The following is a 15,804-nucleotide window of genomic DNA, read 5'->3' as shown; positions in this document are numbered from 1 at the left end:
TATTTTTATTAATAACAAATGGTCGGGGATACACAAGTCCCTGAGACGAGCAGACCTCATTTAGGAAAACTCTTAACATTGTGGGACCATAATGATTGAAAAACTTTGGAAGCAAATCAACTAATTTGGGGGATTTAGGCACACAATGCATGTCTTCCCTATACAACTATCTTGAAAAAAATGAAATAAAAATAAAACTACATTAAAATTGGGGATTATACAACTCTGAGGTCAAATTTTTTTGGGTTTGGGGTGCTCAGTATATCTTTCTGATACAGTAGAAATCAAACTTTAGCAAAATTTGGATTATAATGTCAAATTTGATGGGGGCTAGAATAAACAGTGGGATTAGCTAGTAAGAAAATATTTGGGGGGTTGTACCAAATTTTGGCAAACTCAAAACATCGTAAGACCTTAACATTTGATAAAATTTGGGTGAATTTTGGGGAAAACACCACATTTGGTGGAATTCTGCACACAATATGTCCTCCCGTCACAACTGTCCCAGACTCATAAAACTACATATATTTGGGGATTGTTATGTCAAATTTTGGAGGGACTACAACAAATTAAGGAGTTATATCCATTAAAAATGGGGGGTGCTGGGACATTGTAACAATTTCTGGGGTTATATTAAAACATTCTGGAGCTCTATCCCAAATTTTGGCTATAAGGAACACTAAAACTGAATTTGGGATTATATCAGCTGACTAACATCAGGGGCCAGACTTGAGGTTATTTTGGCAAATTCTAAAAATGATGGAAATATCACATTTTAAACAATGGGGCTATAAAACTACATTTTGCGGGTTTGGACTATAAAAAATTAAATGTCACAATTGTTCCTTTTATGAGAAGCCTCCTGAAGATGCTTTTTAATCTTCTATTCTTTTTTTTCATTTTCACATAATTTTTAACACTATATATGAGTCTGGGCAGTAAATATACTTGAGCTGTATTGTTTCCAATTTTCTTTCTGGCTGATGTAGACATTGTTAAGAAATCTACTGAGGAGGAGGAAAATAAAAATGACAGCAGGCACACAGTGATGATAAGTGGAGTAAACAAAAATCAGAACAGAAAGTGGTGCTGTCATGGCTTTTCAGGGAAGCAAACACACAGTGGTAGTCCGGGAAATAGAGAGCCGGGTAGAGAGAGGGAAGAAGAAGAAGAAAAGGAGGGAGGGAGGAGGGTGGTGTGAGAGAGAGAGAGACCTGTAACTGAAGTGCACCATAAACCTGAGCTCACTGGCATTTCTCTCCAGTCGGCTTGTGAGGCTGAACTGCAGCGCCGGATGTAAAAACGTAATCCTCTGTGAATGAAAACATAGCCTGGGTAAGTTTACATTTTGTACTGGTTTTGTGTTTTGATGTAATAGTTGATTTATTGTTTTTTTATGTATGCAGTAAATTCACAAGGAAGCAAATTCCTTCATGCCTCCGCAGCACAAAGCAGTGTTTGTTGACTTAAGCTGGCTGTGGGAAAATTGAAATAATTGAATCTGTTTTCAGTTTTGTTTGCAGCTGATTGGAAATGTGCACCATTGTTCACTTTTTTCAGTTTTAAAGTTTTAAAGACATTTCATAGCAGTGCTCTTTGACAAATTTGGGGGTTACGGCTAATATATTTGGGGGAACTGTACCAAATTATGATTTTATGGGAGCTATGACACATTTTAAGATGAAAATATTATATCCTTGGGGTAGTAAACCCCATTTTGCCAGTATTGGACCACTATTAAATTTGGGATATACTGAAAAAAAATTGTTGGCTGAATACCAAATTTGAGGGATTTATGGGGGGGGACTAAAACAATAAAGGGTATAATATCAAACTTTATGTGTGCTCCACCAAAGCTGGGATAAATTAAACATATTTGGGGAATATGTCAGCACATTTTTGGGGGCATCATACCACATATTGGTGGAGCGCTAAAACAAAATATGGAATACATTAAACAAATGTGGGCTGAATAACAAATTTCAGGGATTTAGGAGGGACTAAAATAATATGAGGAATAATATTAAAAATCAAATGTAGGGATGCTCCAACAAATTTAGGATAAATTGATCACATTTGGGAAATATCGGACAAAATTTGGGGTAATATTAAATTTTTGGGGTGCAATACAAACTATGCCAAATTTGAAGATAGGGCAACAAAAATTGGGATTATTTCAAATTGTATGATCATTTCTCTTGATTTGGAGACACTATAACAAAGATTATGGTTACAAAAAATAACCAATTTTAGGGAGCACTATTGAGGACAAATTGAGGATTATTTCAATTAATGAATTTTATGGAATAATGCCAAATTTTGGGGGACACCGTAACAACATAACATTATTGTTTTGAGCGTTATCAACTCCTGATAAGCTACTCAGAGATGTTTGTTCTGACTCTGCTGCTAATAGAGTTTACCGTGTAAACTGTAGGCTCCACTTACTGTTTTATCATTTAAATGTTTCCAGCTGCAGCCATGGAGTGCCTCAAAGACTGCTGCAAGAACTTCATGAGGAAAAAAGAAAAGGAGCAAGAGACCCAAGGTAATCTGACGCCCTGTGCAGCTGCATATCAGACGGCTCTGACAGTGTTTTGTTCCTGATTGTGTCATTTTTTCTTTTTTCAAGTGATCGCTCTGAAGATGCCTCCTAACAAAGCATCAGGATGGGAGCCTGGAGGGAGAAGAGGGTTCACAGAAGATTATCTCCTGTCCAAGCTTCCCCCGGACGGCAGAGAGGTGCCGTTTGTCCTGCCGACTTTCAAGGCATCCTACGTCCAACCCAGAGGCTCCCGCTACCCCAATTTACAGCCTGGACCGCAGAGTATGTACCTCCTGAAAAAAAACAGCTAGCAGCCGTTTTGATGTCTTGGGGCAGGGGTGTCAAACATATGGCCAGCGGGCCAGAACCAGCCCTCCAAAAGATCCAATTTGATGAAAGAGTCCAATTGATTTTATCCCAAAGAAATTATGAATCTAATACCACTCATTTCATAGGAAAATGTCTTTATTCTTTGATTGTGTTTTATTTATTTGGTTGCTGGAAATATAAATTAAAAAGACAATTCATAACAATGACATGGCATAATTCAGTTGAGGACATCTCTGACTATATACAGACACAAAAATTGGGCATTTTTGTTGAATACATTTAGAAATATTCCAAAGTAAAAGTCCAACATTTCTATCTTGAAAAGGCTTTTAAAAATAGGGACATTGCTCCATAATTTCTGACAATTACTAAAATAGTTGAGTTCAAGACATCTCAAACTACACTGGAAATCAAACATTTTTACTGAGTTTGTTAAACTATAAAATATCTGATGGTTTTACTGGTCCGTCCGTCCTTCACGTCATCATATGTGGCCCCAGAACTAAAATGAGTTTGACACTCCTGTCACCTGTTACACTAATTAACACACTCTCACTATCATATACAAATGAAGTGTGATTAGCTTTTCGAGCTTGTCTTAGATATTTGTTTTGACTTAAGGGTTGGGTTAGTAAATAATGCCCGTCCCAGCATCACAGTGATTACACAACATGTAACTCTCATAGCTTCACTTTTCAGACATGATATTGACCATTTGGTTTTTTTTACTGCTTCATAAAGCTTGTTATGACTCCCAGGAATGGCTGGATTTTAAGGGTGTGGACTTAAGTCAGTGAAGTCAGAACTGGACATCTTGACCCACATCTGGCCAATCAGATGGCTGAAAATGGTTGTTGTCATTGTTGTCATGTTTTGTTTCTGTTTCTCTGGTGATTTATAGAAGAAAAATCCAGAATATGTGATTGTTTTCTGAAGTTTAAAGACAACTCAAGGCCCCCATGTGTGCCAAGCTTTGAAGCCAGGTCTCACGAGGGCCAAACAATGGAATTAAATGTTCGTTTAAGCCATGTGGCCTAAAAATATTTTATTCCATTGACTTACATCTTGATAGAGATGTCAGTGGATAAACTTTCTGAGTGCCACAACTCCCTGAGATGGCTGGATGGATCTGAATTTGATATATTTGGTCTGATCACATTTCAAAAATAGCTGCACTATTGAATCATTTTAGCACATTTCAAGTTAGCCGAGTGCTAAACTGAAAGTGGCAGGCTTGGCTTTCTCTTGTGCACCTGCCACACGGTGCCAAAGCAGTGCTGCAGAATTTTATACGCAGCAGTTGAGCTTTTAAGCCAACTTACAAAGGAATGAACAGCTCAAACACTGTATCCAATTTTCTGTGTATATCCATGGACAACTCTCTTCTTGCTTTTGGAGAATTGAAAGCAGACAGCTTTTCTTGCGAATTACTGCAGACATGTATAGTACACAGTATAAGTACAAGCTGGTTAAGATTTGGTCCTCCAATACCAAAACAAAGCTGACACTCAGGATACTCATTTGCTCTTGGTTAGCTGCCTAAAATAAGTGCCAGAAACAGCCTCTCTGATTGTATTTCTTACAAACAGGTTCTCTGTTTGCCTGTGTGGCAATTATGTTATGATAATAAGATATTTACTCTCAGCAACAGGCATCCTGCTCACTTGGAAGCAATAGCACTGGTGCATATATTGTCAAATACACGGCTTCTTTGGAATTAAGGCCCATGTCGTGTTGTCTTGGTATTCAGTCAGATCCACTTCTTGCTCCATAATCTTATTTACACTGTGTATTTTAGACTTATTGTAGGAGCTGAGCTGGAGATTTTAAGATGAAACAAAAATATACAATCTTGCCACAATGTATGCCATATGCATGAACACAGCCAAAACAACCAAAAAATGAAGAATGAAAAGGCGCTAAGCAGCCCCAAAGTTAATTACTCTATGATAGGCCAGTGAGCTAGTATCCACCATGCAGCATGGAGCGCAAAGACAGTAAAATAACACAGGTATTCTTGCTTCATCATAGATTAGGTTGGACTGACACATTTCTCCACCCGTTCTGCGGAGCCAGCTCCCACAAGGCCTCATGCATCTTAGTTTCATTAAAATCAGCTCAGAGGTTACTGAGGTATGTCCTGATGTTTGATTACACAGCCACCAGGATATCCTGTTTCCAAATGAATGGCTGCGATCTTTTAGTTCACTGGTTGAAAAGAATAATTTGGTTAAGTGAAAGCGTGCTGACCTCCTGTCCTGCTGTCCGTCTGCAGGTTCGGCCCGGTGCACGTACGCAGAGAGGAAGGCAGAGCTGCTGGGCTCCAGTCCCTTCACCTACAGCCCCGAGTCCAGCTTCCATCAGGGTCAGCTTGCGGAGTACTTCTCCCCCGGATCGACCCGCCGTGACACCCTGAAGAAAAGAGTCTCCAGTCCACAAAGTCCAGGTAGCAATCAGAAAACACTGAATCAAAATTATATTAAATTAAAAAAAGAGCAGAAACGTACATTGTTTTGTTATGTAATCTGAATACAATCCTTCATTAAAATTAAAGAAAAATTTGAGAACATTTGCGATTGTATCCCAATTATAAAACAAGTCTCTTATTTTATACTGTCTTTTCATTTTTTAACCCTTTGAAACCTGAGCAAATTGGACTGATTTCTTTCAAAAACATAAGAAAAAGGGATGGGCAACCTTATATGAAATGCCCCCCCAAAATAGCATGAAATTGGTAAAAGTTAGAAGAAAAATTCCTGAAAATTAGCACACAAAAAAGTTTTTAAAAATATATTGAAAATTAAAAAAAAAAAAAGTTACTTAGAAAAAAGCTATTATAATTCCTTATATGATTAAATATATAATTATAAGAATTAGTTTTCTGGACATTGTTTTCCTTTTTGGGGGGTTAATTTTCTAATAATAATCTCTATTATAATTATTTTTTTATTTATTTATTTTTTTTCAAAAGAAATCAAACCAATCTGCTCTGGTGGTCTTAAATGCTTGTGAAAAGCATCTGAATGCAGTACAAGAAAACTGATATCAATCCAGGTTTTATAGGGTTAAACAGTTCAGAGGGAATTTAAATTGTGCTTGATTGAGTTGCTAAATATAAAACCTGAAACTTCTTGTTTGGATACCCCAAACTGCATAAATATTACAGCCAAACACAGTGTATATTCATCACTATATAAAACCTATCCAACGATAAGTCCAGAGAGAAAATTGTTGTAAATATATGAGATATTAAACAGTATGTATCCCTTAATGAATAACAGATACCTCCAGACTGACACATAACAATAACATCATGAACTAAACCGCCTTAATGAGGATTGCTGTTTTGCTTCCAGTTTGGTCTCTGAAGCCGGGCGCCGAGCAGCGACTGAGCAGCTCCATGTTTGATCTGTCAAGCCCTCAGATTCACATGCAGGTGAGACGGCTCTCTATCTAATCTGCATTCACACAGCGTTTCTCACCCTGTGTCAACCAAGACTAAATATAGTGTTGTAGTTTCCACTGTGCTCAGCAGCGTAGTGGAACGTTGCAAACGGGCCTCACATGCTGGTATTTTGGTTGACGGGGCAAAGTTAACATGGTCGTTTTATCCCAAAGAGGTGAAAGAGAAGCTATTATTTATTTAAAGGTATTTGCCATTTATATTCATCTTTATCAATAGCAAAAACATTTCAGGAATTGTGCCACTTTTAATAAAATATCATATTATGAATGTATAAAGGCCAAAATGTGACATAAAGAAGTGTTAGATAAAATTTCAAATGTTGCATAGGAAAAAACTGGAATACATGATTAAACATATAATAAGTCTAGAAAAATATAAAAACTAAAAAGTAAAATGAACTAGTTACAGAAATAGTTCAACACTATGGAAAATGTGCTTTTATAGTTTCTCTGTACGCCAAATATGAATCTACACAGCAGCCAGTTAGCTTAGCTAAGCACAAACACCGGAAACAGAAGGAAACAGCCAGCATGACTCCAAATGTAACAAAATATAAATACCTTTTAAGCTCACTAAAAAACAGCATCTTTGCATTATATCTATTAAACTATGTATTTTATTGTTGTATTCAGTAACACATGTACTTTATGCTCCATTAGGGACACCACACAATGTCTTTAAAGCCCTTTTGACACAGGGATCGTGCTAAAGGGTCGCTACAAAGTACGTGTTTGACGCCGCTTTTTCATTTTTACACAGAACCAAACAACAGCAGCATCATGATGCTCCACTGTGTAAGTTTTAAACAGCATGCTGGCATCGCGGATTGAAAAGAGGTGTGACGGGTGTGACGGGCGTGATGTTTAACACTAAAATGTCTGCCTCTAAATGTGGCATATGACATATGCATCAAGCAGCCTTTTATAAGCAATAATGATGGCATTACCATGCCAATAACAATCATTTACCGTCTCTGTTACATGGCGACTGATCTCGTCCTCTGATCAGACGGTAAGGAACTCCTTGACCTCATAGTTTTCCCAGTTTGCAGACACTTTCAGTTGCTGGTTTTCTCTTTTGGTTTAGCTGCTAACTGCTATTAGCTCCTTTTTAAATTTCATGCAGTGGGTCGCATTTACAATATACCGTCACAACGTCACACCCCTCCCGCCCATGGTCTCGACCGTGACTGCGCTGTTACTACCTCCAGTGAGGCGGCATAACCGTGTGATATTCCTGCCTTGAACAGGCTGTTTAAAAGGGGCTTAAGTCTCAATAACAAAGAAAATTGAAACACCCTCAGAAATCCTCAGTTTGTTACATTAAGTAAATGGTGGATGTACCTATGTGAGTCATTTTGAAATGGATCTGAAAGGTATTTGAAACTTGAAAGTGATGATTAAGTCAGTGGAGATTAATTTCAGGTTCAGCACTTATTCCTCCGGCAATCCCTTAATGTATCTCTGTTTGCTGCGTGTGATTCAGCAATTCATTGACTTGGATAAAGTGTTATTTAATCAGTGATAAAATTAGGAAAACAATGAGTAAGTCGGGGCGTATTCTTTGTCATGTAAAAGGATGTGGTGCAGTATGCTTGTCAACAGCTCCTTATTATTAGCAGAGGTTGTGTTACAAACAATTAATCTAACGCCTCGCCCAAAGCCTTGATAAATATCACTATATCTCATTCAGGACTCACACTTGGAAAACACATGAGAGCAACATAAGAGATAAACACTCACTGTTTTGCTTACTGTGAACCAACACGGATGCATTTCGATTAAACTTTCGCCTCTCTCGATGTCCTTATTATTCAGAGCAACGTGCAGTTTGTGTAAAATTACAGTTCAATTAACTCAAATGCATAGCTTGGCAACGTTATGAGCACACAGTACTAAGTAATGAAAGCAACAGTACACAAATAAACCTGGGTTTCCAGAAAAAGATGAGATATAAGAACCAGTGAGAGACAGTGTTTCTACAATTTGACAGATTTAAGGAGTAAACAAAAGAAAGGTATTTAGATTTTTTGTGTGATTTTCTCGTGATGGCAATATCAGCCCATTTCCCAACTTTTCCAGACAGAAATATCTCAACAACTATTGGATGGACTGGCATCAAATTTGTCTTAAACAGACAGAGGATGAATCATAATGCCTTTGTTGATCCACTGACTTTAACTCCCTTTTCTACAAAGAAGTTGTAATTTGTGGTTTTGTATTTCCATAACTTTGGGATGAATTGGCATCAAATAGATATTCATATTCATGGTCTCTCTGTTAAGTTGTCATAACTTTAATCACTTCTCTTAATTAGTTCCAATACCTGAAAAACCGAGCTTTTCATCATCATTAGTATATGTTAAGTACAAATCAGCAGTTGTTGACACGCTGAACTCGCTGAACATGGTGCACATTACATCTGTTAAACATTATTGGAATTTAGCGTAAAACACTTCTGCACTAAGTACATGCTAGTCTTGTTAATGATATATGAGGTTTCGGGTTTCATTGGGGAAAAAATGGACCTGATATGCTATCCTGACTACCTGTTTTTTTGTTTGGCTTCACCTGCAGCGCTTTGACTCCGTCTCCAGCGTCCTCAGCAGCACATCCTCCAGGATTGGCTCCATTGAAAGCAGCCTGGGTAACTTAAATACAGATTTGTCTCCGTCAACAAACAATTTTCCTTTCAAACTTTGTGTTCAGTCCGATTAGGATCGCTCAGCATTGTGCAGCCATGAAAGGGCAGACACAGTAATCGCTTGCAAATGTTTTCACTATGGTCCACCAATGAGCCTCGAAGATAAGACTCATTACACAAAGAGTATTATTCTGAAAAGAGAAGCAGTTTTGTTATAATAACAGATAAATATAGTAATAATTTGCATGAAGATAAAACTGTTTTTCTTCCAACTTTTGTTTTCTTTAAATTGTAGCATATTTTAGTAACTCCTGCACTGCGATAACAAATTTTCAACTCTAATACTTTTATATACTAAGCACCAATAAAACAATAAGGCTTTTTTTCCCATGTGGCGATAAGCAGAATTGGATATAGCACTGTTTCCTGCTTGAATGGTTCTGTAGACACTTAGGAAACGCCTTAATGAAAGAGACAGAACAAGATGACAACAAGAGGAGAGAAAATGTGATTCTAGCCCAAAATACGTAGATCTCATTAAACTTTAATCCCTCTAAAGATTAGATTTGCCGCAAAAGCGTATACATTTCTATCTATATTAGCTTTTAACACTCATTAGCAACTTAATACAGCCATAATATAATGTTACATCCATTAACATCCAGAAATTTGTTCCTGTTGTGCTTCTGGTGTTACAGACTCTATCACCCTGTCCGGGGACGAGCGTGAGCTGGGGAAGGTGTGCGTCCGATTGAGCTACCAGGAGGCTGTGGAGCAGGTGTGGATCACTGTGGTGCAGGTAAGGTTACAGGCTGTGAGGAGGCTCAAAAAGCTCCATTGTGCTCCTTTGCAGCGTTTCTCAATGAACCCTCTGTGAGTCCACAACACAGCTCTCTGTTAGAGCCTCTCAGTGCTCTTTTATCTCTGGCTTGGACACTCTGCAGGAAAAAGTTGTTTTTTAAGAAGCCGAACTGTCTTCATTGATGCTGAAACACACTGATCTGTGTATCTGTGCATTCATGCAAGACAAAGTAACTACAGTGTGTGTATGTGTATTGCACATTAAATCATTATTTAGACTTTTAAGGCTTTTTAAGCAAAGACATGCACTAATTCTTCAAAGAACGGGAAAAATGAAAAAAGGGGGCACCTCATTCCCAACGAAGATTAGATTTCGGTTTTGGATAGGATTCATTTTTGTTCCAAGTGTGCAGCTCTTTAATGATCAGTTGGGACATAAGGATGAAGAGGTGGAGAACTGGACTTGCACAAATGCATTTTAGAGCTGTTACATCAACAACAGAAAATTACTGTAACATATTTCATTACACACAACAAAATTCCATTACTTTTCCAAAAATCTTCAACAGTTTTTACTTATTACGTGACCTTTTCAGGCCTGGGAAATGAGTCTGTGAAATAATGTGACTTTTCCATGTTTGTGGGAATCCTGTATTTATGTCCTTTTTGCCCAGTAGAGCAGCTGGTCTTAAACTTGTTTGTTTAAGAGCACTGTAGCCTATAAATAGATTTGACCTGCCTCAACTAAAATGTTCTTTTCCCCTTTTCATTATCAGTGTTCAGACCTCAACCTTGTTCCAGAGGGAGTGGAACAACAAAAGATTGGATTTAAAGGGATCATCACCATCCCAAAACCCATACAGTTCAAGAGCTCTGTTAAGGACTATCGTCAGGTAACGCTGTCTATATTGTAACAAGAATTTTACTTTGGTATACACATGCTGTGCATTCTCAATAGCTATGAATTTCATTTCTTATAGTGTGATGATGTTAACTTAATCCTTGCAGGGTTTTTTTTCAGTATCAGAGTTTACATTAGGTTGATTTATTCTTCCTAAATGAATTGTGGAACAAACAGCTGACTTTTATTGTCTCTATTGGTGCAACATAATGAAGTAATAATACTTCATTACAGTACTTAAGCTTTTTTATTTGTAGTATCTGCACTTTACTTGTATCTGTGCTTATTTCTGTCAAATTTTATTTTTACTCTACTTCATTTCCCCTATGCATCTTAGTTACATACTACAAAATAGGGAAGGAAAGGAGGAGTTTAATGTTGGCTCCATTTTTCGGTGGTGTATGTTATAAAGAAATAAACTTTTTATTTGCTTTTAAATACTTGAGTACATTTAATAACTTAAAATAACTTTTGATACTTAAGTACAGTAAATATCAGACAGTTTGAGACTTTTGCTCATGTAATATTCTAATAAGTAACTTTAACTTTTACCAGAGTCATTTTCTATTAAGAAAACTGTACTCATGAGTCATCAGGTACTTCATCCACCACTGATTGTCTGCTCACTCTGCTCTTTAGGATATGGCCTTCATGGAGACCTTCGTGTTTGCGCTGCGTCTCCAGCAGTTGCGCTGCAGTGCTTTGGTGTTGCGGCTGCAGACGCACATCCCCAAGAAGCGTACGGTGGCAGAGTGCGTCCTGTCGCTACGACAGCTCGGTCCTGAGGAGACAGCACACTGGATCGAGCTCAACCCTCCGTCCAAATCCTCTGTGAGTGTTCAGGTTATGAGTCTGGCACCAAAGCTGTCCACTTTCTGTTTCAATCACATCGTCTGTCAGTTTTCAAGTAGTAGCACAGTTTGAGAACGTTTACAAGATTAACATGAATCAAAGGATTATTACAACTTGATCTCATCCCTACTGGTCATATTTTGATGCTTAGGCAGAAGCTCCAGTGTTACTATAGTGAAGAGATCGATGGTTAGGTTTAGGGAGCAAAACTACTTGGTTATGTTTGAGAAAAGATTATGGATGTTTGTGCTATGAGCTAAATGACCTTGCTAACATGTTGATGTTCCATGCAATGTGTTCACTGTTTTAGTGTAGTGTGTTATCATGCAAAAAATGCTAATTATCACTAAAAAAACACATTACAGATGACGTTTTCATTGTTTTGGTCATAATACAAACGGAAACTTTGACCTGATGATGGTGCAAGAAAAAAAAAAGTCAGACGATCTGCAAAGTGATTGCAATTAATGTTGAGGAGAACATAAATGTTTTTACCAAATGACATGACAATTCATCCTATAGCTGTTGAGAAATTTTACCAAAATCTAACCTGAATGGTGGCACTAGGTGAAAAGTCAGAGGCCACTAAAGGCAGTAGGGTTATCTAATGGTGTCTTACCTGCTGTCCAGCTGTTGTGGCCAAGAGAAAAAAACTTTTCAGTGTGGGAATATCCCAGACTTTTATGACTTATTCTCCACCATTTCCTCTGTTGGCTGCGGTCCCTTATCACTGCTTTGTGTGTGCACAGTAAATTAGAACAAAGCAGCATGTGTGCCTCATAAAACTGTCCCCATGATGCATTGTAGCCCATTGGCATGTAGTGTGCTCTTGGCGCTAACAGGATGACGCTGAGGCAGACTTTATGTTGCGTAATCACAGGAGAAGGAGAAAGGGGATTCATTATGGCGGGAAATTGGGAGACAGGCTTTTACTGGAGAAAAGAGACCAGAGTGCTGGTTCTGGAGATGTAAGACGTGGAAAGTAGGTCAGAACTCAAACCATTCGAAAGCAGAGAGTGGTTTTGTTGATAGATGGATGGATGTCTGGATAGTGACAGTAAAATGTGAACTGTTTCTGCACTTAGTGGATCAGACAGTGAATCATCATCAGCTTCTCTGAGGGTCGACTTAATTCAGTGAGTGATTTCACCCATCTGGTGGACACAAAAGGCAAAAATTGGTCAAATTACTGTCACTCAGTCGAGGCTCTTAATGGTCAAGACAGCTGAAGTTGTTGAAGTCTGGAACAAGAAAATTATCAACAGCATTTTGAAAAGAAGCAGAGCAGCTGGAAGTCAAAGATGAATCATACAACAACAGATGCTAGCAGCTCTGTGAAGCTGCATTTAGGACTTACCCATTGATGGCATTGTCAGCAGCCCGAATTGGGCCATGTTTAATTGGCCTGATTCTTGGGTGTCATTCATCCTAAGTCTCAGCCTTGCCCGGCAACCGGACACACCCCAACTAATTTCTTCTGGTGTGCTGAGTTTGGAGCGGTGCTAAGTCATGTCATTTTTGATTATGGCCCAGTGATGTCGGCAGCTTTTGTATTGTGAAAAGTTCAAAGATTGTTGATTTAAACACAATAAAAGTCCTAATTATTAAGATATAATTATATATTTATTTTCTAGGTGTGCCACTCTGAGCTGCATCTCACCACCTGCTTTCAGCCAGTCAACGGACGAATCCAGCTGCAGGTCCTCGCCGCCCAAAACCTGCCAGCATCCTCCTCACCACTCACACAAGGTAGGCGACTGTGGGTGTCATTGGAAATGGTCTTTATCCTTTTAAATCTGGTTAAATTGGCTTTTTTTGTATTTATTTATTTATTTATTTTCAAAAATATGGAAAGTTGGCAGTGAGCAACTTAATAAGGAATGGCCCAAATTAGGAAGGAATTATTAAAAAGTACAAGAAAATTACCTAAATATCAGAAATAGTCATTCTTTTCATTCATTTAATTATGATAATTCTAAATATAGGCTAGTTTCCTAGGCTTTTAAAGAATAATTTTAAAAATGCAAATCTTTTGCAGGACATTTCTTACCAACTTGCTCATTGACTTTTTTCCTATTTTTTCAGAAAAAAACAATTAATAAATATAACCAATTAGTAAAACCAATTAGCTCAATTGGTTTGAAGTTTTAAATACCTGTGAAAGGTGTCTGAACGCTGCACAAGAAAAGTGATGTCAATCAAGGTTTCAAAGAGTTAATCCAATGTGAAATATTTCTCAACAAAAAAGTCGAGTACTTTCAGTCCTTTGTGGCTCTTGTGCGTAACTTTACGGTTGTTTTTCCACCTCTGAAGCGTTTTTTGTCAAAGTGGAGATGCACCAGTCGGGGCGGGTGGTGATGAAGAAGAAGACTCGTGCCCTGAAGGCCTCGGGCAGTCAGTGTAAGTGGGCCGAGACTTATCACTTCCTCCTGGTTGCGTTAGACGACGTCTGCTCACTGACAGTCAAACTCTACAGCCGCAGCTCGGTCAGGAGGAAACAGTGTCTCGGACAGGTGAGTTATTCTTTAGCCACTAAAGTACTGATCAATACCGGAGCAAGTACGGCTAGATAAGAACACCTGAGTGAACTGAAGTGGTCCTCCCAATGTTTCCGGCAGGTTCAGCTGGGATTTGACAGTCCGGTCCCAGAGGCAGTGGAGCAGTGGAAGGACACGATGGCTCACCCAGAGAAAGTGGTGTCTGCATGGCACAGGCTGAGCTCTGTCTGAACCTCTACTCCGAACATCTTCACACACACGATGGACATGATGCAGGTCCAGCTGTGCCTCAGACTTTTACTGAGGCGACTCTGACGGACTGGACTTTAAACTATTGGACGTGCTCTGAACACCCTGAGGGACCAGATTTCTGACGTTCAGGTGCTCTCTTGTATATAGGGGTTTCGAACAAACTGAAATTCCTGGAAAAGGTCTTTTTCTGTGGTTTTCAAGTAGATAATTTTTTTTCTTTAAAAAACTATAGAACATTTCCCCAATAACAAAAAAGTCAGCGCCATAGCATTTAGCTGTATATAATGCTGTATTTTGTAACTCATCTTTTTAGTGAAAACCTCGTCACTCTGTTTCAGCTGGATAAAAAGTTTACAAGCAGAGAAAATCACCATAAAGCCAAACTCACTGGATTTAAAACTTCTTGTTATCAGTTTGTAATTAAGACCCATCTTAAAGGATAATGCTGCTGATAGTCTATTTTTTTTATTGTCAACAAACCCATAAAATGATCAAAATCAATACTACATAATTCTATCTCTGGATACTTTTAAACTTTCCTACTCTTGTCTCTGGCTATCAGCTTAATCCCACTGCTTCTTACTGAAAATGTTTAAATCTTTAAGCAACGACAGAATCAACACTTTCAGTCCCAACTCTACAAATTTTGATGCCTTATATGACACACTTATACCCCCTTAGCACCTATTTAGGACATGCCAGTTTTCGGTCATTACATGCTTAGAGTGTCTTTTCAAAGTAAACCCTCCAAGTTCACAGGAGAAATGAGTTTCAGCACCAAAATTATTTAAGAACTGGGCAACAGAAGTACTTGGTTAGGTTTAGTAAAAGCTCCTGATTTGGGCTGAAATGACATTGACTTTAATTTCACATGGTACTCAAATGTCAGTCTTCTGGGTAAAAGTCCTGTGTTAGTTTGACTTTCTCTCTCTTTAAACTTCATCATTGCTGTGGATGAGTTGACACTAACTTTAGATTAAAGTGCATCTCACGCAGATGCTTAACTCAAAGGTTTTCCTCAACTTTAATTTAAACACATAGAATGTCATGTTACTGTACAATATGGCAGTATCAAACCTTAGCTGTACGCTTTTGATAAAAGCACTTTAATCCTTTTTTAATGTATTTATTGTATTAATGTTAAAGTTTAGTGATTAAAACTTAGGTGCCATTTGGAAATGTTGAGTTATTCTGTGTGTTTATTGAAAGAAAGTGAAAAATGTTGATGGAAAAAAAAGTGACATTTAGTCTTAGCAGAATGTGAATAAAAAGAGGACCACTTCAAGCATGAACAGTAATGCCAAGATTTTATATGAAATGAGACTGATTTGTGGAAAACAGGCTGGAGCGCAGCACTTGTAAAATAGGTCAACAACCATAAACCAAAGCGTCACCGTATCACTTTTTATTGAAGAGGCCACTGGTTGAGAAATCTCAAGGCAAACAGCAAGAGAATCTGCCACGTTCCTTCTCCTCCTCTTCACTGTTGGACATCCTGTTTTTCAATTTCACCCTT

At 38.2% G+C, this 15,804-nt stretch overlaps 1 protein-coding gene across 2 annotated transcripts; it reads left to right on the top strand.

Annotated features, from left to right (window-relative positions):
• Positions 1 to 89: 89 nt before the first annotated feature.
• tc2n (tandem C2 domains, nuclear) lies at positions 90 to 15,467 on the top strand. Of its 2 annotated transcripts, XM_042500994.2 has the most exons (12): positions 90 to 1,335; positions 2,474 to 2,548; positions 2,633 to 2,827; positions 5,151 to 5,321; positions 6,232 to 6,311; positions 8,918 to 8,987; positions 9,683 to 9,783; positions 10,562 to 10,678; positions 11,326 to 11,517; positions 13,173 to 13,287; positions 13,852 to 14,051; positions 14,157 to 15,467. In XM_042500994.2, the coding sequence occupies exons 2-12, from the start codon at positions 2,482 to 2,484 to the stop codon at positions 14,265 to 14,267; spliced, it is 1,419 nt and encodes a 472-aa protein (XP_042356928.2). In that variant the 5' UTR covers positions 90 to 1,335; positions 2,474 to 2,481; the 3' UTR covers positions 14,268 to 15,467. The 2 variants fall into 2 exon arrangements, with proteins under 2 accessions (XP_042356928.2, XP_087944018.1); XM_088087892.1 differs by lacking the exon at positions 90 to 1,335 and having other exon boundaries at positions 1,397 to 2,548.
• The last annotated feature ends 337 nt before the right edge of the window (positions 15,468 to 15,804 follow it).

The sequence above is a fragment of the Plectropomus leopardus genome, chromosome 14 (genome assembly GCF_026936395.1).
Source record: "Plectropomus leopardus strain MGB_pleo_1.0 chromosome 14, ASM2693639v1, whole genome shotgun sequence".
NCBI classification, from domain to species: Eukaryota; Metazoa; Chordata; class Actinopteri; order Perciformes; family Serranidae; genus Plectropomus; species Plectropomus leopardus.
Note: the sequence above shows the minus strand (reverse complement) of the source record. Positions and strands in the feature narration are given on the sequence as shown.

Bases quoted from the DNA above. Each gene is read 5' to 3' on its own strand.
- tc2n (XM_088087892.1), top strand. From the start codon at position 2,464: ATGTTTCCAGCTGCAGCCATGGAGTGCCTCAAAGACTGCTGCAAGAAC. The intron at 9,784-10,561 runs GTAAGGTTACAG...TTTCATTATCAG, and splicing joins TGTGGATCACTGTGGTGCAG to TGTTCAGACCTCAACCTTGT. The intron at 10,679-11,325 runs GTAACGCTGTCT...TCTGCTCTTTAG, and splicing joins CTGTTAAGGACTATCGTCAG to GATATGGCCTTCATGGAGAC.